This window comes from Henckelia pumila, chromosome 3 (genome assembly GCF_033568475.1).
Source record: "Henckelia pumila isolate YLH828 chromosome 3, ASM3356847v2, whole genome shotgun sequence".
In the NCBI taxonomy this organism is placed as follows: domain Eukaryota; kingdom Viridiplantae; phylum Streptophyta; class Magnoliopsida; order Lamiales; family Gesneriaceae; genus Henckelia; species Henckelia pumila.
The window spans coordinates 25269553-25294980 of record NC_133122.1 but is presented as its reverse complement, the minus strand read 5'-3'; the positions used below and the strand labels follow the sequence as shown (position 1 = coordinate 25294980).

Here is a 25428-nt window from a genome sequence, read left to right as displayed (position 1 = left end):
GTCTAAATTACACATTAGCCCTCGACTCCCACTATTCAAACTTCCATTATATGATGATTAATTTAATTTGTTATTATTATTATTTGAAAATTTTCGTAATTATGTATGTTCAAATCTTACTTCATGTATCATGGTTATTAGTATTGAATTGCACGTGTTACATGCTTATATAATGTGTTTTTGCGTACACACGTTGTGTGTTTATACGGTTCGTTTTTGCGTACACATTTGCATTATATTCATTTTTTTTATTAATAATTGTAGAAAATAAAAAAATATTAAATCATTTTAAAAAAAATTTAAGAAAGAGGGCACACCAACGTACCAACTTGATATGATCTCACACTTTTTATGACCAAGGGTGTGGCCTCACACTTAATATAATAGATAGAAAATAATTGAAGACATATATGCTATTGTGAATATGATTTAACATGTAAGATTATTATTAAAACAAACCTCTTAATATAATAGATAGAAGATAATAGAAGACATATATGCTATTGTGAATATGATTTAACATGTAAGATTATTATTAAAACAAACCTCCTTATTCGACGAGCAGTAGAAACATTATTCATAACTATTACCTTTTAAACAAATTTGCAAAATTAATTGGAGAAAAAAAGTAATAATTCAACAATATATATTATTCATATTCCAGCTCAATTGATCACTCTCATTAGACTAAGAAAGTTGCATTTAATTTCAAAAATCGCAATCATACTTAAAAATTTAGGGGTTATAACATATACTATATTTATGAAATCATCCTGTCAAAAAAAATATTTATGAAATCACGTGATTAATGAATTTTTTATTTGAAGATCATCATATTTTCAAATTTTGAGCATACATGATACATGCTCTCTGAAAACATATACATGAACTAATAGATCCATGCTCAAAAGTTGAAAATATTATAACGTAAAATACTCAAAATTTAATAAATTTCTAAAATAATTTTTTTCAAAGTTTTGAGCGATCTCAAAATTTTACAAAAGCAATAGTTAGTTAGCATAAGTTCCAAAGTAGTGATGGTAGGGCAAATCGGTAAATAAACCAATCTCAAGACCTGAAAAGAAGGAACCAAATTTACATTTGTACCCCTTAAACTGGTTTAGTGCAAAAAAATTCGTTTTAATTTCGTTTAGAGGGAGCACATGGCCCAATCCCAGAACATACCCCACAATATTTCAACAAGAAACATGCTTCACACGAGAATCGAACCTGCAACATTGAGAAATTTCTTTTCACGTCACCTCAAGCCTTACCAACTCGTTTATGCTCATTAAGCGAGTTCGCCTTAATCTCGCTATTATGTTCGTGTGTGGGACTCCACGACAAGAAACCAAAAAAAAAAAAAAAGGAAAGAAAAAGAAAAACATTTAAGAGAGAGAACACCGCAAATTTCTTGCGGAGACAGCAAATTTAGAGAGAGAAACTAACGTAGAGTACAGATTCCACTCTACTTTTCGTATTACGCATTCAAATTTGTACAGCAAAGCGTTGTTTTTTCGGAGTTAATTTATTGGATAAAAAAAGTTGGAGTAGTTTTGGAGGAGGAGAAGCTGTTGAATCAGTCATCGGAAGTCTCAGAGGAGCGTTGGTTTTGCTTGCGGCGGGGGAGGTTGGTGGCGGCGACTCGGAGGTGGCGCCGATCCGTGAGTCAAAGCTCGGTCTGGCTTTTGTGTCGATGAACTGAAGAGGAAGAGATCGAGTCGTGTCGTATTCAATTCATGGTATGCTTTTGCTTGAAACGACTCTTCGCCTGCCGTTTTGACGTGTTCCGGACTTGTTTTGATTTAGCTTTGACTGATTGGATTTTAGTTTTCATCAGTTTCTTTTATTTGTTTCTTTTTTCCCTTAAAATTTGGAAATGCACGAAATTGGATGCCTAATATTGTATACTCAGCCATCCTATTGATCGAGAAATAAATGGTGTTCCCTGGGAGTTCCGATTCTTTGGTGTTGCCTTTTATTACATACACCATGTTATTCTCATTTTTAGCGAGGTTACACTGAAATGTAGAAGGAAGAATTGTTTTGGAAGAATTTATTTTTGCTTATTTTAGTTTTATGGAAATTTGGATAATTTGCTTATAAATTTTGTGTAACGGAATTTTTTTGTTATTTAGGTAGGAAATTAGTTGGGAGATATTATAGATGACGTTATTGGGGAATTGAGGACTTTGATGTATTTATTTTATGCACAGACAAGCACATAAGCTGAGTGTACTATCATAAGTTTGGAGTGATTAGATGCTCTATAATTTTAATTATTTTTTTCACCCATCAGTGTCTTGATTTCTCATGGTTTTTTAGGTCTGTTAACTTAAATGTCTGCTTTCTATTAAGCTTCTGGCATTTTATAATTATCTGGTAAGGTCGAATTGATATCCACAGATGCATCCTTTCATAATAACCGTTACAATCAAACCTCAATTATATCTTATTCGTCCCTAAGCAGTCTAATTTTATTAAGAAAGACAGGTTATCTGCATGCAATGCATTTATAGATGGCAGATTCTGCTAACTTTGTAAATATCTTTCACTAAAGGATTAGTTATTTGGGCCGCCTCTGGTGACGATAGATTCCTTAGTTGTTGTTTTGTCGTATAGTTTGATCCCTCCTTAATCTAATATAATTTCTGGCCTGATGCAATATGCTGTGGTTTTTAGAAATTTAAATCTGGATTACACACAGCATTGAAATTGTTAATAGACTATTAGTATGATCTGAGTGGAATTTTATGATATATTTGATGGTTAGAGTTTGAGTACTTTTACTGGAAGACTGTCTATGTTTGAGCCAGTATTTTGCTTGCTTTATGCTTATCACAGTTGTTTTTCTCTGAGAGCTATATTCTGTGATACTGGGGTATGAATTATTGTTTTTTTTACATCAGTCAAATATTATCATTTGGTTTGAAATCATTAAGAAAATCATTTGGTTTAAAGTGTGTTTAAATTTGAAAACAAAGTATGAATAGTTTATAAATTAAAACATATTGCTCCATCACAAAACTCACAACCATTACCGCTCTCCTTCCCACAACTATTACGAGTTTTGCTTTCCCATTTCTTCACATGGGATATTTTTGGGGGCGGCGGGTACTTATCAAAGAAAACAATATGGCCGTGGGTGTCGATTTCTCTGATTATTTTTTATTTATCCTTGATGAAATGAGAGGCTTGTGATTTTGAGTTCATCTTGGGAAAATGAGGGTTGATCTGCTGTTGCAAATCTAATGATTTTTTCCTTTATATTTTTGCAGGCGTCACCTGTTAACATAATCGTTGGTTCGCATGTATGGGTTGAAGACCCCGTCTTGGCATGGATTGATGGAGAAGTACATAAAGTAGATGGTCAAGATCTCCACATTCACACTGCAAATGGCAAAAAGGTGATTAATAAAGTTGCACATGTGTGTTAAATTCTGTAATATCCTAGTGCCTATGCATTCATATTTTATAAGATTACATTAGATTAAATTTCAGTTTGTTTGGTATTCGGTCAGTTAATCACCTTAGCTTCTATCTTGAATGAATTCTTCGTTATGCTTCAACAATGAACATTGTGTTCTTAATCATTAGAAAGCGATTAGTATTTTTTCATAGTGCAACACTTGCTGCATCTTTATTCTCTAAAATTTGACTGTAGCATGGTCAACCAAAATGATTTAATGCGGCCAGCACAAGCTCAAGCTTATCCTCTTTACTTGAGCTTGCCCGAACGCAGAAAGAAAATAGATACAAGCTCAAGCTTGTGATTCTTTAAATCTCAACTTGTTTGCAGCTCTACTTGCAAGTTTTGATATACCGGTGAGGTGCCGGTTTCATTTATTCATACCAAACGTTTCAGATAGCACTCTCTTTAATCAAGGCTACTTTGTAAATCTTTTTGTTGAATTATTAATTTTTTGTTCTTACGCTCCTCACTGATCTCTCATTATGTTTTTGACTACCTTTTGTTAGCATTTATCTGCTGTCACCATTTGGTAGATAAAATTGTCCGATCTTAGTTTTCTGGCCTATTTTTGAATTGTTGAAGTTCTTACTTCGAAATTTTGTTTGTTAAGGGTCTAAACATAAGTTCTTAGGTAGCCGTAACGTCTTTTGGCCTCTAACTTGCAGATTGTCACAAATATCTCGAAAGTATTTCCAAAGGACACTGAAGCTCCTCCTGGAGGTGTAGATGACATGACCAAGCTTTCATATTTGCATGAGCCTGGAGTTCTGCAAAACCTTGCAGCAAGATATGAACTTAATGAAATCTACGTGAGTTCTCTAGGTCCCTCGTACAATACATGCAAAGATTTTTTTTCATAACTCAGTTGACTGAGCTTTCTTATAAACTGACAAATTGACATTTAATTATAATAAAACGTCTTTTTCTCAGACATATACTGGAAATATTTTGATTGCAATAAATCCTTTTCAAAGATTGCCTCATCTATATGATACTCACATGATGGAACAATACAAAGGGGCGGCACTTGGAGAGCTTAGTCCGCACGTTTTTGCAATTGCAGATGTTTCTTACCGGTGAGTTTGCTGGAAATTGTAGACCAAGTTTTTTGTTGGTACCTTGTGGCCGTGGAGCCGCCTAGAGGTTGGTTTATGTTGAGCAACATGCATATTTACCTTTTAGGTTTTTCAATCAGGGCAATGATTAATGATGGTAAAAGCAACTCCATTTTGGTTAGTGGAGAAAGTGGTGCTGGTAAAACAGAGACAACTAAAATGCTAATGCGATATTTGGCACACTTGGGTGGTCGATCTGGAGTTGAAGGGCGAACCGTTGAACAACAAGTTTTAGAAGTAAGACCGGACTTTACATAGATACAGGTTAAAATTAATTATTTTTGGAATAAATAATCTACATATGAAATCTAATGGTTACAAGCTTTTGCTCCCCTTGGTTTTCTTTTGGTGATAACTGACAGTCAAATCCCGTTCTTGAAGCATTTGGAAATGCCAAAACTGTCAGGAACAACAACTCTAGGTGAGAGCTTATTTGATCTGCTTGATAAAAAAGTATTTATTGGTACATGTTGGTTTGATCACTCTTGGATTTGGCCATTTTATTTGTGAGAGTGAAGTTATTTTTAATGCATGAGCACTGTTTAAAGTTTCTGTGAGTATAAGTATTCCGTGGTATTGTACCTATGCAGTCGCTTTGGTAAATTTGTTGAGATCCAGTTTGACAAAAGTGGAAGGATATCTGGAGCAGCTATAAGAACTTATCTGCTGGAGCGATCTCGTGTTTGCCAGATTTCAGATCCTGAAAGAAACTACCATTGCTTCTATCTTCTCTGTGCAGCACCACCTGAGGTATTTGCGCAGCATTTCACCACTTGTTTGCTTCTTAATTGCTTTTCAAAATTTTGTAACTGATACGTTGTTGCAGGTGCTTCATGAACGAGAAAGTTTTTCGTAACCGAAATTTTGCAGCCAGCACTTTCTATCTTATTAATTTGATTAATAATTTCATCTTTTTCTGCAGGAAAGAGAGAAGTATAAGCTGGGAAACCCGGAATCATTTCATTATCTAAACCAGTCTAAGTGTATTAAACTTGACGGAGTAAATGATGCTGAGGAATACCTTGCGACTAGAAGGGCTATGGATATAGTTGGAATCAGCGAGGAAGAGCAGGTTGCCGTTTCCATGAAATTTGGCATTTCAATGTTCTTACCAATTAGTTTTTATGAATTTATTTTTTACATAAATATCTAATATTCTCAACGTATTTTTCAGGAGGCGATATTTAGGGTTGTTGCCGCTGTTCTTCACCTTGGTAATATTGAATTTGCGAAGGGGAAGGAAATTGATTCTTCTGTTATCAAGGATGAGAAGTCGAGGTTTCATCTTAATACAATTGCTGAATTGCTCAAGTAGGGTTCTGTACTTTCTAAATTTAACAATATTCCCTTCTAGACACAGAAACATTTTGTGATATAACTTTATTTATCAGGTGTAATCCCAAGAGTTTGGAAGATGCAATGATTAAGCGCGTAATGGTGACACCTGAGGAAGTTATTACAAGGACGCTTGATCCTGAAGCTGCACTGGGTAGCAGGGATGCTTTGGCGAAGACTATTTACTCTCGTTTGTTTGACTGGTAATAATGTAAAAAAATATGTCCTCGTGGTGCTTTTTGGAAAAAAAACATTTCCCCCCTTGAAAGTTAAATGCTCTTTGTTATCATCAAATTTTAAATTCATTTTCCATTTTAGAATTAACTCTCTCATTATCTGTATGCCATTTCCAAAAAACGCACAGAAACACTTTTAAACGTTACACACACTTTACCAAACTAGGCATTTCAAACAACAAAATATCATTTCAACTTGTAGAAATTTCTTACCAAATACACTTTCAAAAACATCTTTTAAAATTTAATTTCAAATGTTACTTGCAAATTTGTTGAGCTGAAAATATTGAAAATGCAATTAAAAGCCATGACTACATACGTGATCTAATTTAGTACACATGCTACTGACTTATCTTTAGCATGAGTGGTTGCTAATCATTTTGAACTCCAATTTGCTTTGTTCACAGGATTGTGGAAAAAATAAATGTCTCCATTGGTCAGGATCCCAACTCAAAGGCAATAATAGGGGTTCTTGACATATATGGGTTTGAAAGTTTCAAGTATAACAGGTGAGTTTTTAGCAGAGTTTCTCATTTTCAGTGTACAATGTGACTATATTGGTCCTGTCCTGACAATTTTTCTGTGTATAAAAGTTTTGAGCAGTTCTGTATAAATTTCACAAATGAAAAACTTCAGCAACATTTTAACCAGGTTATTTCTCTTTCCTGAAAGTCCTGCTTCATGCATCAATTCAATGATAATCTGATCATCATCTAATTAAGGTTTGGCATTCGTTGTTTCAGCATGTATTTAAAATGGAGCAAGAAGACTACGAAAAAGAAGAGATAAATTGGAGCTACATAGAGTTTGTTGATAACCAAGATGTTCTTGATCTAATTGAGAAGGTCTGATACTCTGAGACTGCGCTGAAGTTGCCTGATCTGATTTTTTCCTTTATTTTATTATAAATATAAATATATACTCCTCGCCCTGGATTAACATTTTAGTCAAGTTTGTATGTGTTGTATTCCCTGTTAGATTTTATAACATGTGTTTCAAATTATTTACAGAAACCAGGAGGAATTATTGCACTACTGGATGAAGCTTGGTATGACTTGATATTCTTTCTCGTTAGTGACTTTCCTGGCGTTATTACTTTAATTCCTCTCATATGTTTAAGTTTTTGGTTCCAAAACATAGAGATGGTTCGAACGTTGCTTGCATATCTTACACTCACTATTTTCGTTTTGTCTTCTGTGTCTCATCACATATTTGCCATTCATATTTTTGTTTATTGTCAGTATGTTTCCTAAATCCACCCACGAGACATTTGCTCAGAAGTTGTATCAGACCTTCACAAAAAATAAACGATTCATCAAGCCAAAGCTTTCACGGACCAATTTTACAATATCTCACTATGCAGGGGAGGTAATGACACGTTGTCCATTCTCTTGTATAGAAGAGAGCACTAGAGATCTAATTGAAAATATGTTGAACCAACTACTGTGATTTCAGGTAACTTACATGGCAGATTTATTTCTCGATAAGAACAAAGATTATGTGGTGGCAGAACATCAAGATTTATTAACTGCTTCAAAATGCTCCTTCGTAGCTGGTTTGTTTCCTCCTCTTCCTGAAGATACATCGAAGTCGTCCAAATTTTCTTCGATTGGCTCACGCTTTAAGGTTCTGCAATCTCTACTTCCAAAACCTTTTTTTTAAAATTTTTTCTATTCATTTATTAATTTTAAAGGCGCACATGGAGACCCGACTCTTGAGGAATATTCCATCTGGGAGAAAATTAAGATAAAATGTTTAAATATTTCTTGTACTTAATCGACTAATTCTGAATGACGTCAAATGACTTGTGAATGCTGATACATGGGTGCCCTGCCTTGTAATTTTTAATGCTCAAAATTGGTTGACTACCTATATTATCACATTTTTCCTGATTGTCCTGCCAAAGTTATTTCAGCCAAACCCATGAGAAGAGAGAGTTAGAAGTTGCCCATTCTGACAACTTTCGTTTACTTCTCAATAGAATGAACTTGTTGAATTCTGAGTTGGCAAATTTTCTAGAATCAAATTATAATGCCTGCAAGATTTATGAAAGGACTACTGAAATGCACTTTTTCATTGTCCTTGAGAGTTGAGATGAACCAAAAGAGTGCCGTTTGACAATGTAGATATCGAAATATTAGTTGCATTGTTACATATTTTTCTCGGAACTATTTGATATTAGTGTATATGTCCTTTAGTAAGTTCATTTTATGATTCCTGCCTAAGATCTGCTGTACTCAAACGAGCGAGCGTTCTAACTGAAGAACCTTTAGTCTAAATCATAAAATGTACAATGCTATAAACAATTTTTTCTTTGTTATTATTTCCAAAAGAACTCAAAATAAGATGTAGTTCTTGGTTGGTAAATATGAAATAGTGTTGATACGTATGGACCATGCTCATGATCCAAACGCCTATTTGATGAATACTTGTTCAGCAGCTTTTCTTTTACTCTGTTATCTGCTTGAACCATAGAGCTGCAGATATCCCAGTTAAGCCGATATTGCCATTCTTAGAAGTTGATTCACGACTGGTGTGAAATCGATTGCTCATTTTCTTATATTCTTGTGGTTGACTAAAAGAAAGAACCAGACGCGTGCTTGATTTTTCATCTGAGTAACTGAGTTATTGGCTAATGAATAGGAATAGGTTGAAAATCTGTAATATTTATTTAGAATATCTAGAGTTTGTTCAATCTTCAGATCTCATGCCAGTGTGAGTACAAGTATTCGGATGATGTGGTGAACGAGAACTTCTATTTTATTATTGCAGTTACAACTACAATCTTTAATGGAAACCTTAAGTTCAACAGAACCTCACTACATCAGATGTGTCAAGCCAAACAGCGTTCTCAAGCCTGCGATTTTTGAGAATCTTAACATCATTCAGCAATTAAGATGTGGTGTAAGTGTTTTCTGGAGGATACCTATTGAGAATTTCAATTTGGTCCAGCCAGGCGCCAGCAGATTTGACTTAAATTTTTGGGTTTTGATCTCTCTTTGTTCAAGCAAGAGGTAAGAAATTTGTTATTATGTAGGGTGTTCTTGAGGCTATCAGAATCAGCTGTGCTGGTTACCCCACCAGACGTTCGTTTGACGAGTTCCTTCTCCGATTTGGTGTTCTCGCTCCTGAAGCTTTGGAAGGAAAGTGAGTCTCTTGGCATCTGCCCGCCCTTGTTTTTTTTTTTTTGGAGTTTGACTCAAGATTCATTTCTCCATGTTGCCTTGTGGTTTCCTTCTTCACTTTTATCTCTGTTTTTCCTTCCGAATAAGACAATATTGTTTCCTGTAGTTCTGATGACAAGACTGCTTGTAAGATGGTTTTGGACAAAATGGGATTAAAAGGCTATCAGGTATGGTATGTGAATATGATGTTGAATGTAGTGTGTACTATACTTCAATTTACTATGTGTGACTATGTCACACAACATTGGTGTTGGAGGATCGTTCCACAATTAATGTATGTGTGTGGTTGGGTAGTCCATGGGTTACTACTCAAAGGACTCCTACTGTCCATATTGCATGCTTAGATTTGCAGTTTCATCAAGCTATGTTGTCATATTTTCTACTTTTTTTCCCGAAATGTTGTATAATCAAAATAAATGCTTGTGTTTCTTCAGTTAGGCAAGACAAAGGTCTTCCTACGAGCTGGTCAAATGGCTGAGTTAGATGCAAGGAGAGCTGAGGTTCTCGGAAATGCAGCCAAAACTATTCAAAGGCAAATTCGTACTTATATAGCTCGGAAAGAGTTCGTTTCATTGCGGCAAGCAGCCATCCAATTGCAATCATGTTGGCGAGGTAATTAATTATTTATAGATCTGTAACTGGCTTTTATGACTAATTTAATAATAGCATCTGTATGACATGAAAAAATAAGCACATATGAAGTTGTAGAAAATTACATGATTTCATATAGAGCATGTAGGATGAGCATCATATGAATCTTAATTATCAGTATTTATCTACATTTGAGTCTGAAGAGAGAACTATTTTGACAGACTTGTGCAAACTGTGTGTATGTGTAAATATATTTGTGTGTGCGTGTGTAATTGTTTTACACGACTGAACTTTCAGAAGATATTCTATATTTCCCAAAATTTCTTTGTTTAAATTGTTAAAGATTGGTTAACTCCATCATGTGATTATCCAGAATTATAACCTTTTTCTAATATTTGTTAGCTATATCGGCATGCAAACTCTATGAGCAATTGAGACGTGAAGATGCTGCTGTGAAGATTCAGAAGAACTTCCGGTGTTACATTTCCTGGAAAGCCTACTCAACCTTGCAGGATTCCTCTATAGTTTTGCAGACAGGCATGAGAGCAATGACTGCTCGTAATGAATTCAGATTTAGGAAGCAGACTAAGGCTGCCGTCAAAATTCAGGTCTCCCTCTTACTTCGTTCTGAAAAAATCCGATGGCATTTGTAGACTGGGAGAATGTTAACAAGTTGATGCTGATGATTTGTACTTGATTTTGTTACTTGCCTGCAGGCTCACTTTCGCTGTCACAGAGAATATGCTTATTACAGAAGTCTGCAGAAGGCTGCTATTGTTACTCAATGTGGTTGGAGGCAACGAGTAGCTAGGAAAGAGCTTCGGAGCCTTCGAATGGTTCTGCACTATCCTTAATTTTTTCCCGTTTCTTGCGGAAATGTTTTATTCTTATACTTGGCATAACTATTTCTCATATTGCAGGCTGCAAGGGAAACAGGAGCCCTAAAAGAAGCCAAAGATAAACTAGAAAAGAAAGTGGAGGAGCTCACGTGGCGCTTGCAGTTTGAGAAGCGATTGAGGGTAATCCGTTGTGATTAAATTGGAGTGATTCTCTTTCTTCAACATGCTGAACTTATCAGGCATCACTTCCTCCTTTTGTTTGCGATGAATACAGACTGAATTGGAGGAAACAAAAGCACAAGAACTTTCAAAGTTACAGGAGGCATTGCATTCAATGCAAACACAAGTAGAAGAAGCAAATGCCAGAGTGATAAAAGAACGAGAAGCTGCACGCAAAGCAATTGAAGAAGCTCCTCCAGTCATTAAGGAAACCCCTGTTATGGTTCAAGACACGGCAAAGATTGATGCATTAACTGCCGAGGTAGAGAGTCTGAAGGTAGGAACTCATTCTGTATTAGAACAGTGCTTGAACATATTGCTGAGGCACATTAATGCATCTTTTTTTGGCATCTTTGCTTTACTTGCTAAGAACCATTTCGTGGAATATCTCTGCATTACAGTTTCTGCTGACGATTCATGGTGACATATGTTCACATCTTGTATATAGTATGTCTCAGCTGAAGACTTTATGACAAGATAAATCTCCCTACAGATATATTGTGGTCAGGTTTATTTTGACCAGATCCATAATATTTTGGATGAAATTCAGGACAACTCGAGATTTTGTCTTCAATTTTAATGTAGGATTTGCAAATATTTTAACACTTCTGCTATGAAAATTCTTAATAGAGTCAAGTTATAACAAAACACCAAGTTACATAGCCAGGACTTTTCCTGCATTTCATTTTCAAGGAAAAACTCTCTGAATTTGGTGGAAAGTCCCTTGTTAGTATGTTTAAATTTTTAATCAACAGTATTTTGAAACCCACATCATCACAGTACATAAAAATTCAATATCATCTTCATCATTAGAGAAAAAGGCTGTGAAATGGGTTCCTGTCACCACTGTGGTAACCAAATTCAGTTGATGTGTGCAGGCTTTGCTACTTTCTGAAAAACAGGTTACAGAAGAGGCTAAAAAGGCTTGTGCAGATGCTGAGAGTAGTAATATTGATTTGGCTAAAAAACTTGGAGAAGCGGAGGGAAAAGTGGAACAGCTCCAAGATTCAGTTCAGAGGTATGCCCTAACATCATAGATGTTAGAATTTCCAAGTAATTTACATCAGCCATCCATGTAGACCCTTGTTTATCCTCTTGTCTCTGGTTGTCTTTACATTTTTTTGGCTCCCACCCGTGGGACTAATTTCTTTATTTTTTTAATTGTTCCTACAATATTATAATTCTTCTTTGGGCATTTTGATTTGCGTCCAGCAAGTCATAGTTATCGTGACATTCTGTTTGTGCTTTGTGATTGGAAAAAAACTGCGAGAAAGGCCTTGAGAGAGTGATTGTTATTCATACTAAGAACACATATTTGCATGAGAAGAACCATAAACTCAATTTCTAGGAAGAGATTACGGTTTCCCAAAATAATATATTAAAAAGAAAGTGTTTTTAATATTGTTCTACACTGAACTTAGAATCTCCAACACTTTGTTTATATGTGATTTGAGTTTGTAATAGCAGTTTCTAAATGCGTTGACAGAGCACATTTTTTCAGTAAATTTTTAATTTTTATTTAGATTTAATTGTTGGAATAACAAAATTAACTCATCAACTGCAATTCCTTTCAAAATACCTAAAATAGAAGTAAAAAATCAAGTTGCTCTCAAAATAAATGCAAATAACTGCCACCGTAGTTTTTTGCAAAACCACGGGGTTTATTAATGTATTATAATTGTTTAATCTGTTTTCAGGCTTGAAGAGAAGTTATCGAATCTTGAATCAGAAAATCAAGTACTCAGGCAACAAGCTTTGACCATGTCACCTACAGGGAAGGCTATATCTGCTCGACCTAGGATGACTATTGTCCAGGTAATGCAAATTGAAATGATATTTTTTCATCACTGTAGTTGCTGGTAGAAACATTCTGATCTTTTTTAGTGGCACTACAGAGAACTCCAGAGAATGGAAATGTTCTCAATGGGGAAATAAAGCCTGTACATGTAAGTATCATTGTTGTGATGTTTAAATTTAATGAAGCATTTTGTAATTTATTATGCTTTAGAAGACTCGTTCTTATGTAGCATGTTACTTTTTACAGGACATGCCCATTGTTGCAGCAAACTCGAAGGAGCCTGAATCTGAGGAAAAACCCCAGAAGTCACTAAATGACAAGCAGCAAGTATGTACTTAATCAAAATTACTGGAATTTCGGTTGCGTAATTTTGATCCAACTCCCCCTTCTGCCCCAACTCCACAAAAAAAAAAGAATAATAATAATAAAAAAATCTTGTGCTGAGAACTATGATAAATATGCAAATATATAACCCTTTGTCTTCCACAGGAAAACCAAGACCTCCTGATAAAATGTATCTCACAAGATTTGGGATTTTCTGGTGGCAAACCTGTTGCAGCTTGTGTTATTTACAAATGCCTTCTTCACTGGAGGTCATTTGAAGTTGAGAGGACTACAGTATTTGACCGCATAATTCAAACTGTAGCCTCAGCAATAGAGGTAAATCTATTAAAGCAGAAAGTATCTGTTTTGCTTGGGTCACATGCTACTTTGATCCATTTATTGTGTGAATTCTGCATTTTTTTTTTATAATCAGACAATCTGCAAGACTGTTCTTTTACCTATGTATGTGGTGTCTTGAGAAGTCTAATATGTAAAACTTTGCTGAAGGGAACTGACAACAATGATGTGTTAGCCTATTGGCTATGTAACACATCCACATTGTTGATGCTGCTTCAACACACACTCAAAGCAAGTGGAGCAGCTAGCTTGACCCCCCAGCGGCGTAGGTCATCATCAGCTTCCCTTTTTGGGAGGATGTCACAAGTATGCGTGTACTCTTTACTTTCAGCTGCTTTCTCATCGTAGCATGATGCTAAAGATATGGCTTGTTATCCCTGTGTATCTCTGCACAATTTCTTGTAGGGCTTGAGGGGATCTCCACAGAGTGCTGGAATTTCATTTCTCAATGGTCGGATGCTTGGTAGACTCGATGATTTGCGGCAAGTTGAGGCCAAGTATCCTGCTTTATTGTTCAAGCAGCAGCTTACAGCTTTCCTGGAGAAGATTTATGGAATGATCAGGGACAATCTGAAGAAAGAGATTTCCCCGTTGCTTGGTTTGTGCATTCAGGTGAACTCTGCACTACATGTTGTGCATGCTATAATGATATCTATACTTGTATATGATTCCTTAATATTCCTGCATGTTTTTTTTCTAATAATCAGCACCATGGACATTGTTCCCTGGCATCTGTGAAGAAATGATGCAAGAATTGTGGTGCTTATTATTAGCAAAACTAAGTTCTAGCTAGACCTTGATGTGAGGTTGAACTACTTGCATTTTTCAATTTGCTCTTTTTATTTTTTCTTGGGTGCTAACTGCTACAGAATGCAATAATATGAATGGGGAGAGCGGATAGACTCGATGCTTTTGTTTTACCTGTGTTAGAAAATCAAAGAAATATTTTGGTTACAAGTTTAATCACGATAAATTTTTTTGTTTGGTTACAAGTTTAATATTATTGAGATCCGCAAAATGACAACTCCTACCTTGTTTGCTAATTACGGATTGGTCATCTCAATCAAATCCGTTGCCCCGAATTTTGCAAATTTCCAACTTTATCTTCCAAACTTCAATTTTGGAGGCAATGAATTTTTTATGTGATTTTATCTAGTTATGATTAATTTCCGACCATAATTATCCCCCAATTAATACATGCATAAATGGGTACTTTTTATACTGTTAAGTAGAGAACAATGGCTGTTAAGCCCTCAGGATATTGTGTTGTGGATATTAAGTTTTTGACCGAATCATGTAAATACTGTGTTGTGACGTGTGTTATCATCATCGTGTTTCTACTAGTGTAAAATTTATTAAGAACTGAGCAAACTGCTGAGGTGATATTTACTTGGCTTCAACACTTTATTTTTCATGGTAGGCACCCAGAACTTCTCGTGCAAGTTTAGTTAAAGGGCGTTCCCAGGCTAATGCTGTTGCACAACAAGCACTAATTGCCCATTGGCAGAGCATTGTGAAAAGCCTAGATAGTTACTTGAAAATGATGAAAGCAAATTATGTAAGACTTCGATTGGTTATAGTGTGGTATATCCGCGCCTTCTCAGTTTTGATAAACTTCACCCATTTCTTTTTCTATTACTGTAATGCATTACAGGTTCCGCCTTTCCTGGTCCGAAAGGTTTTCACTCAAATTTTCTCCTTTATCAATGTTCAACTATTCAACAGGTGAGTCCATCTTCTTAGGGAAACCTTTTCTCTCATTTTTCTGTTGTACTCTCCTTTTGAACGTTTAAATCATGAATCCTAGAAATATTTTGACCCTGCATTTAGATCCTTTTCTTTCAAAATTTGGCAGTCTTCTTTTGCGACGAGAGTGTTGCTCATTCAGTAATGGGGAGTATGTGAAAGCCGGGTTGGCTGAATTGGAGCAATGGTGTTGTTATGCAACAGAGGAAGTAAACACTCATTAGTTACTTTTTTATGTCATTAAGTTAGCTATCTATGTTGTTATCTACCTCGAATCAGTGTCTCATGACTCATCCTGACCCGGATCTTGTCACACAGTATGTGGGCTTGGCTTGGGATGAACTGAAGCATATCAGACAGGCAGTTGGATTTTTGGTGGGAATCAGATTCACTTTCCTTTCTTGGTCTTTTGTCAACCTGGGGTTCTGGGGTACATAAATTTGTTACTTTTAAACATTTTTATTTGTTTCAGGTTATACACCAAAAGCCGAAGAAAACATTGAATGAAATAACTACTGAACTTTGCCCTGTGAGTAAAACTAGCCTCCCACCCCTCCAATCTTTCATCAGACATTCTGTTTTACGTCATCTTGATTCTTAAACATTTCGTCATTTTTGCAGGTACTAAGCATACAGCAGTTATACAGGATTAGTACAATGTACTGGGATGACAAATATGGCACACACAGTGTTTCTTCAGAAGTAAGTTAGTCCTTTAACTTGATTCTGCTTCAGTCTAGTCCGTTGACCGCAGCCTTGTGCATAATTTTACTGTAATGATACCTCATTCAGCTTTGTGCATAATTTTACCGTATTTACACCTTCTCATTCTTTGATTTTATTTATTCTCTCGTTGTAGGTCATTTCAAGTATGAGAGTCATGATGACAGAGGACTCAAACAATGCAGTGAGCAGTTCCTTTCTCTTGGACGACGACTCAAGGTAGAATTTTAATTTTATTTACCTGTAGATTCATAAGACGGTTGGGGTCATATTTGATCTTTTTTTATGAGTATTTTCAATGCCAAATATATCCTTTCCATGAGAAATTTTTCTGCAAAGAAAGAGATTGTTTTATGAAGATGAAATGTTAGTGATTCTTTAATATGGAGTTAGTTATCAAATCTCCTCTCGATATCCAACAAGAGGTTTCCCACCGCATTGGTGTTTTTACATAAATGCTGCCCCCTTCCCCTTTAGATGTCATTCAGCTTAATCGTGTGGTCAATTTCATTATCAATCCATTAGAATAAATAAAGCTACAATATTGCTTTGTTTGGCATGATTTCATCATTATCTTGACCACGAACTTTCATGTTAACAAACACCATTGCAGTATTCCGTTCTCCGTTGATGACATCTCCAAAACCATGCAAAAAGTAGACGTAGCCGATGTGGAACCTCCCCCTCTAATCCGCGAAAATTCAAGTTTTGTATTTTTGCATCAACGATCAGATTGATGATAGCTGTGGAATTTGGTATAATCCCCATTCTACAGCCAATATGGTTGACTTTGCAAATGAAGCGCACGCATATATTCTTGCATACATTCGACTGTTCGTGTCAACACCCATTGTATATTTTACATCCCAATTCCCTTGGACAACAGTCTTTGTTTGTTGTCTGGGTTAATTAAATTTTTCCTCCTCGTCCCTTTTCAATGTTTAGGGACGTCGTTTGGGGACTCTAGGTAACTAGGTTGTGGCGAGATGCAAGTATAGGCATATGCATTGGTTTTGAATTGTTGTGTGCCTTTTTTCGTGTGTGTAAATCGAGAGGTTGCAGATTCTAGGATTTGATTTGTTTTAGTGTGACAAGTGTTTGAGGGTGTTGTATTTTTTCTTTCTTTATTTTGATGCATATATTTTTAAGTGTCATCAAGACACTGCACATGTAAAAAAACATGATTTGTTCATTCCTAGTATTGTGCAAAGAAGATTTTTTTTAATGCTTCTTTTACGTATTCGTTCCTCGTACGTTGTAACCCTCTTTTTTCCCTGGCATATAAGTTAACATGCATAGTAGAAGTTGTAACATAAAAAAACAATTGATTTCTTGCCCTGGTAGATGCTGATTTCCTATGTTGCGTTCCCAATGCTTAGTTTTCATGCAGTAACGTCTTGGTTCGATGGATATGATAATCAAAGGATCTGGGTAAATGAGTTGTAACGAACTGAAATATAAGAATAAATAAAATTATGTGAAAGTCTCAAGTAATTTGTATGATTTGAATTGAAAAGTACTCCCGTGTTTGGTATGGTTTTGATATCGTGGATTAATTTAGTCTTTAAATGACCAAAATATCATCAATAAGCATGCACAAGTACTTGAGCTCTTAAATTTCAAAAAGTACTTGAGCTATTAAGAAAGATAATTCTTCGTACAACACAATCATTTGGTACCTCCACAATACAATTTGAATATTTTACCCAATATTTCCCATTGGTTACGCATTAATTCTCTCAAGGAACTCCGATTCTTGGTTCTCTTTTCATTAACTAAGCATTTGTGGCTAATACCTTATTCCCTTTTCCCAGGTTTTATGCTTGACTGGTAAAAAGAACAAAAAAATTAGTAACGTATGGGTGTGGGCCCCAAGAAGACAACAAATAAATAAATGTCGGGCAATAGAGTGATTTAACTTTCTAATCCAGGATTTCTGTAGAATAATCCTGCATACAGGGTGTGATGGCTGGCTGATGACTTTTGAACAGTTAAATGTTTAAAGATTCTACCAAACATTGGATTATAGATAATGTTTATCCTTCATCAATCCCACCTCATCCCCCAATCAAACTAACAATTGATCTTGTATCAAAAGGATTAGTCTATGCTACAACGAGAGTGTTTCTCCCCCTATTTCAATATCATTAGATCACGTGAGACCCTTATATTTTTATGAAAATTGACACGTGTGTTGATGATCCAATGATTGTAATTTGACCACATCATAGGGGGAGAACTACTCCTGGTGTAACATAGAATAATCCCAAAAGATGAAACATGCTAAGTTGAATTGACCATTTAAATCTCGAGCATTGGTACGATCTCTTAAGAATGATCAAAGGGATGAAAATATTTTGAATTCAGATTCTATATTTATTTATTTATTGGATAAAAACACAAAAAACATCATTTGGCTAATGGGATAGTGATTTCGTATATAACAAAAATATATAATTAACTAATTCATCACCTTTGGCACTAAACAGTGTCATTTAAGTTTTAACATCATTCGTTCCACATATGCTAGAGCGATACTAGCCTAGTTTCCTTCTTCCTACTTGGTGTAGTGGTTGTTTGGGAGGCACAAAGTACTGTCATCCTATCTAAACTCAGGGAGATGACATGATACTTTAAACACGTTGCCCTAATAATAATGCATTCAAAGGTGAATATTTATTCATACGAGATCCACGTTTTTAAGTAGATCTCACACGTGAGGAAACATATTCACGTTTAGACACCCTTCGAGTATTTCTCTAAGGTAGCGTGAAATTTCGCACAAGCTCGTCTCAGCCTTTTGTCAAAAGGATCAAACCTCACTCGGCACAGTAGATGGCTTATGTGACAGTAACAGAAATCAAGTCTAAATACACAATACACCAAAAAACATAGCACAAATGCACAATCCTTTCACCAAATCTAAAAACATAAATTATTTATAAACGACAGCATTTCTACAGATCAACACAACTAAGTAACAAGCAAAGAAAATGCTACTAAGATTTCATTGCATCAATAGAATTATTGGCTTTCATTAAATTCTCCTCCTCGGCGGATTGGTCAAACTGAGCCTCAATGGGTTTCATCTCTGTTTTCTTCTTCTCCTTCAAGATTACCTGCCTCGGCATAACTTCTATTAAGAAGTTTCCTCCATTCCATACAGTTGCAGTAACCTTGAGTAATTGGAAAGTAACGTGTAATTTGTATGATAAGAATATTGGGACAGTGAGCGCCATAGTTGCTACGGTGAATATGGCTTGAAGCAGAATGTACATAAACAAGCGATTATTGTCTCCAAGCAATCCACTCAAACGCCACCAAAGGTTGTTTGCTTTCTGGGCTTTCTTCGACAGTTCCCTGTTCAATAGGAAGTTCTAAAATATGCTACATTCTATTGAATAACGAAAAAATGGGCTCCAGGTTTTATGGAAGTATCATTATAGTAGGGGGTGGATCCAAAAAGGGGTTGAGACAAGGCTAGGTGTGTCAACCGACTACATATTTGGGATGAAACTTGCAGTTTCTTTAAAAATTTACATATACAGTTAAAAAAACTTTTTGGTTGGATGGGACATGGTCGCCACCATCACCCTCTTGCTGAAACCACCCCTAACTGTAGCTTGCAACCAGAGAGGGCGAGAGAGAGAGAGAGAGAGAGAGAGAGAGAGAGATATGCGGAAACCTGTAGGAAGTCATTACTTCAGGATCTCTGAGTAGTCTTTGGTGACGTAAAACATTTACAATCAGAAAATAAAGAAGCTGCCACACACTATAAGCCACCAAAGGAACAAAAAATAGCCATGTCCACAGATCTGATTTGCTTTCTGCATAGGGCCATGTTATTCTCCGAGCTGTTCCCTCGGGATGCATGGCTTCAAAAAACAGAGGATCCCACCATCGAATTGTGAAGAAAACCAATCCTGAAAGCCACATTTGAATAATCTATAAATTACTTGAGTATGGGACTACATGCATATTTGAGAAAAACCAGCTTCATATCCAATAAGTTTTTTGCTATCTGAGGCTGAGCTACTACAAAATGGAGTGATTGTGAAATGGAACAAGGACAAATAGTTTGGCTGAATCATTCCATTTTCAAGAAAAGCACATTCCGAGTACAACATGGTCCCTATTTTCCATCACCGTTACCAAAAGTACTAGTAATACATCCCATCTTCTACATACTTTTGGGAAATACCACATTTTGAAGCCGTTTAACTATCATAAAAGAAATTGTGTACCACAAATAATTCATAATTCGTTGAGTGTTGAAACAGCCAGATGCTCTTGAATTCCATGAAATATAAGGTAAAAATTACTGCCAAAACTTCTGCATCCTTTATGAACTACGAGGTAGAGGCAATGACGAAATAGAGGAGGTTGTCAGTCAATGGGCTGCCTCCACCTCCACTCAACACACAAAAAGGAAAAGTCTGAAACAAGTTTCTAGTAAATGGAAAAAAGAGATTCACTTCAGTTTTAATCTTGATTTGGTGGCATCCCCAGATTTTGTTTTCACTCATTCTACAGAAATGAATAGTCTACGTTTATTCTCTTTCTGGTACACTTGAGAACAAATATTTCAACCTGAAGAACCATAGCCTTTTCGGTTCAGGTTTCAAACCATTTTCATGTAAAGAAGCCTCAAGAGAAAACTCTGGAGGCTTGACTCATGAAAAACGTCTGTAATATGGTATGTAGTGACAATACACTATGATTGTCACCTTGAGAAACGAAAATCTTATCTGACATATTGTACAATGTACAGGTGCCATATATAACAATCTCATCGAGCAACTGTCAGTCTAACTAGTAATTACTAGGTTAATGCATCATATAATTTGTGAATCTAATACGCCGAACCTCGGTCCATGCCAGTGCTAAGAGCTGAGCTAAATCAAAGACCGAAATATACGACCGTATATGTATTGTATGCACAGATGTAAAAATTGGAACGCCATCAAGAAGTTTAAATGTAAATTGTACAACTATATCAATTCTAACTAGTCAAATTAACAGGGAAATAAATGTAAATATTCAGTCCTCAAAATGCTCTCAAGATACTGAATAGCCAATTGAATCATTTAAGAACAGTAAAGGAGATTCTTCTTACCAGGTAAGAGATGTATGAAGACGCTTACAATTTTGTCCATAGAATTAAAAACTAAGCTACAGCGCCAAACAATGAGTGCCCATGCCAATGGCCCCTGTAATCATTTTACATGAATTCGGGAAAACAAATGACCAAGGAAATTTATGCTAACGAAATGAACTGAAGTAACAGTAATCTGATAAATTACCTCTGCAAATGAGAAACAAACCATGAAAAGTTTCTCGTTTGTAGGATAACCCAGAATCATGACCAAAAAGATTGTATTCGCGTAATAGCAGAAGTCCTGCATGGTAACAACGTAGATGAATCATGAGAATACTCTTTCCTTAAGATTGTAGAAGAAGCCCAGCATGACACTATGAATTCAAACTCATATTCACGGTACATGAACATATTGAACCTGCAAACCTTATGTACGTACTGAATAAATGTGAAACTAGATGTAGCTAACACAGACAAGACACAGTTACCGCAGGCGCTAAATTTCAAGGCTGAGCCTAAACATAAATTTTGTAAAGCAACTGGAATTGCAACCAACGATCACATGTCACTCATGAAACAGGACCAAAAATAAATTTCCAAAAACCAGATTGATCCTCCACCAGGGCAATCAAGTGGCATAGATGAGTAGGAGATTACCAGAAGATAATAGTGCCATTTCTTGTATCGGTAGTAAATCCATCGAAGAGGAACGAAAATAATGTAAAACAGACAATATAGGTACCGCACATCTTGTGGCCCTGGATCATTTAACCAACCAAAGATCAATATCATGACACAATTACAATTCATGCCAGTAATCCCAACAAAGTCATGCGCCAGTAGATGTTCTACTCACTTGCCCCCAAAACAAAGCAGAATCCTCCGAAACCAAGAACACCAAGCAAGTGCGTCACCTAAATAGTTCCCAACAAAACCATTTATCAGAAATTTGGGAAATCGCGCCATACACTGAGAATCAAGTCGAGGAATCTTAAAAACTACAGATTTTCTCTTTAAGTTGCATGCAAATACTGTAGATACTATGGTCCTGTTTCCATTATACACATTTCCCTCATCCAAAAAGGCAGAAGAATAAAGAAGCTTGCACATAATTATGCAATCGAAATACCTTATTGATGAATCTTTCATGTTCTTCAGCCTGTCTGGCGATCTTCTCCGCTTGCTTGGACAAGATCTGTTTGGTCTGATCTGCTTGTTTGGACAGCATCTCCTTGGTCTGAGCCACTGCCTACGCAAAACCAAACGCAACCCACGTAAAGAAATAACAATCAAAACACACACAAGTGCAGACAACAATCCAGAACATGAATTTTTTTTTCCAAATCTCGAGTAACTTTTTTCCTTGAAATAGAAGTTCGCTCGGCCCCCATGGAATTGCCTATCACAACCCAAATGAAGAAAGAATCCAAATATTCAAACCCACCCCAAAAAAAGCGCAAATTTTGTAGCCATTAACTAGCAAATTGCATTCATGCATCTACACAACATAAATCTCATACCTTGGACCGATCTGTGAATCTTAGCTTAACTTGCCCATATGAATTCCCTTCCGAATCCTCCACCTCCATGATTTCTTCATAGGCTGCCATTCTTTCTCCGTGTGAACAAAAACCCTCCAATTGTTTTTCAAGAAACTTCCTTATTCCGCTGCGGGAAATGAATTTAAAGAAGTCGATGGCGACGTGGTTCTTTGCTTCATTCAAGACATTGTCTTTTTGTGCGGGTGCGTCTGTTTAGGGAAATGGAAATCTGTCGCTTTCGCTTCGTTCAGCTGGCTAATCTTTGCATAAAAAAACTAATCAGATTACCAAAAAAAAAAAAAAAAAAAAAAAAAACCATCGAATCTAATCACCAATGGGGTTTCATTTCATGTTATTGTTATTATTATTTAGTTATGAACATGTGTGTTGCTAAGTTTGTTTGTTTTGCTTGTATTTTTTTTATCACGTTAAAGTAACCGTTGTTACTATTTGATGTATATGAAGAAAATTCGATTAATGTAATATTTTGTATATTATATTAATCAAGTAAATTGCATTGGACAATCACTGAACTACAAGTTCACTCGAAAAGATGGTAATAAAGAAAATCGAATTTTTGACAATTTATAAGCGTTCACCTACTTTACCACTCTGAACCATCTCAATTAATAAGACAAATTTGTTTATTTAAATTCACATTAGCCAGTGATTGAAAAAAATATGTGTTTATAATATTCATCTCAGGTATCGATAAGTGCCAAAAATGAGATTTTATATCTTTATACTATTCGGATGTTTGAATCAAGTTTATAATAATTAGGGTTAAAAATAATTATGTTCTCAATTTATTGTCTCGTATCGTGAGCCCAAAGGTTATAAACATTTAGGCACCATTGAGCTCGTAAGGTGATGAAACATGTGTGGCATAGAGGTGAAAAAATCAACATATATGGATAACATAATAATTTATAACTTTATTTTTTTTTCTTGTTTGAATCAAATATCAAATGAAACATGGACGTGCAATAAATTAATATCTGTTCCCGTTGATAAGAATAATGAACTTGAAGAAAAATCCTGAAAATAGTTAAAACATGTATAACATATAGTTTTAGTTTATTTTAGAGAGACCGATTTCGTTGTAGACTATGAATCAATCCAACACAAAAACTGTTATGAGATGATCTCGTTGGTAAATTGTATGCGACAGATTTTTTATTTGACTCAGACACGTAAAAGAAAATTATTTTTTATACAAAAAAATTATTACTTTTCATTGTAGATATGAGTCGGATTGACCGTTTCACCAAAGAGTTACTACAACCCAAATATATTCAAAATATACTTCGAAGTTTTTTTAAAAAAAATGAATTTCATACTTATTTTTTGGGAAAAAAAATGTTATTTGTCTTCTACATGCATTTATTTGGCAATTATTTAAATTTTAACAATTTATAAGGCGCTTATTTGTAAAACAACTGATTTGGCATGCGAAATAAATGTGTCCCGAACAGATGGAGATAAATAGCATAAAGACTTCAACTTCAAGGTTAGCATCTTATCTTTAAAAATTTATTTCATAATGACCATTTTTAATGGAAAAACTTAAGTTGTACGTCACTGGTTAATAATGATTATAAATTATAAAATGGAAAACGATGACGATTCCTATTTTAAACTTTATTACGAGAATTGTACGTACATTCAAGAAGAATACTTTAGCAAAAGGATACTTTAGCAAAAAAAAAAAAAAGAAAAAAGAAAAAAGAATACTTTAGCAAAAGGATGGCCCGTTTTTCATTATTCTACGTGAAAACAAATATAAAAATAGTTTTTTTGGTTCACTTCCTTGGAATAACAACAATTGAACAATTATCTAACTTTGTCTACCAATATTCATTTAATTAATTAATTAATTAATTAATCAATCTTATAATTAATTTAATTCACTATTTAATTTATCTTTTGACTTGCTTGCTATATATCTATCTTTTTGTAGAAATAATTAATGCTGACACGCACAGCTGGTTCAGGTGTTGAATTTGATATTGGATTTTTAGAAACTTTGAAATCATGAATTAAAACTTCGTGTACAATTCAACACAAAATATATTTTAAGTATGTTAATTGTTTTTGTATATCGATTTGGTTTGAAAAAATTATACATAATAGTTGTTTGTGTCACACATTTTTTTCTTTAATCGGATCAGGTCGAAGGTTTATCTCACAAAATTGATCCGTGCTTCTGCCGTTTTGGGAGCTGTCTATATTATTTATTTATTTTTTCAGTTCAATTTTTTTATTCTTTTTTTCATTTTTTACATAAGACACTCGATCGGGTGGTAAATCATGTCGAAAACCGTATATGTGTACTGTATAAAAAATTATGATATAAAATATTGTTAGACTTGTCAGTATTTATATAATTTTAAATTTATTAAATAAAAATCTAAAAATTAAAAATATCATTAAATTTATTTTTAAATTTTATATTAATTATATTTAGTACAAAAATATTTGTACAATTTAAATTTTTTCAAATTTTATTTAATTAATAACTAATAACAACAAAAAAATATAATGATATATTTTCAAATTAAACATATCATAATGAAATAAAATCCTTTCAATCCAAAAATATTATAAAATCAAATTATGGATAATATATTAATTATTTAATATGATAAAAATATAATTATACATTATATATATATACATATATATATATAAATTATATATATATATATTATATTTATATATACATTATATATTTTGACGGATGGATTTGACATATACAAGATCTGTCCCGAAACTGCTTGGTCCGATATAGATCTTTTCCATTGGAGTAGGTTTAATACGAGGTCGAGTTTAGACTCGACTCATTATCA

The 25428-nt window shown here is 34.8% G+C and overlaps 2 protein-coding genes across 2 annotated transcripts; one reads left to right on the top strand and one right to left on the bottom strand.

The window, feature by feature from the left end:
• The first annotated feature begins 1366 nt into the window (after window positions 1-1366).
• Window positions 1367-17157, top strand: LOC140887567 (myosin-17-like). Its single transcript, XM_073294890.1, has 39 exons — window positions 1367-1742; window positions 3279-3407; window positions 4138-4281; window positions 4403-4548; window positions 4668-4824; window positions 4950-5008; window positions 5178-5337; window positions 5510-5659; window positions 5762-5898; window positions 5979-6125; window positions 6566-6667; window positions 6752-6809; window positions 6902-7003; window positions 7169-7206; window positions 7400-7526; window positions 7614-7784; window positions 8931-9062; window positions 9196-9305; window positions 9450-9510; window positions 9778-9955; window positions 10337-10542; window positions 10651-10770; window positions 10855-10953; window positions 11048-11269; window positions 11871-12010; window positions 12690-12807; window positions 12888-12938; window positions 13037-13117; window positions 13280-13450; window positions 13622-13777; window positions 13877-14083; window positions 14892-15029; window positions 15126-15196; window positions 15327-15426; window positions 15536-15592; window positions 15690-15746; window positions 15839-15919; window positions 16077-16159; window positions 16554-17157. The coding sequence occupies exons 1-39, from the start codon at window positions 1740-1742 to the stop codon at window positions 16675-16677; spliced, it is 4593 nt and encodes a 1530-aa protein (XP_073150991.1). The 5' UTR covers window positions 1367-1739; the 3' UTR covers window positions 16678-17157.
• Window positions 17158-18796: 1639 nt separating this feature from the next.
• On the bottom strand, window positions 18797-22813 carry LOC140887568 (glycerophosphocholine acyltransferase 1). Its single transcript, XM_073294891.1, has 8 exons — window positions 22559-22813; window positions 22168-22287; window positions 21895-21952; window positions 21696-21796; window positions 21244-21339; window positions 21057-21150; window positions 19626-19863; window positions 18797-19300 (listed from the first exon to the last, which is right to left on the bottom strand). The coding sequence occupies exons 1-8, from the start codon at window positions 22646-22648 to the stop codon at window positions 18940-18942; spliced, it is 1158 nt and encodes a 385-aa protein (XP_073150992.1). The 5' UTR covers window positions 22649-22813; the 3' UTR covers window positions 18797-18939.
• Between the last annotated feature and the right edge of the window lie 2615 nt (window positions 22814-25428).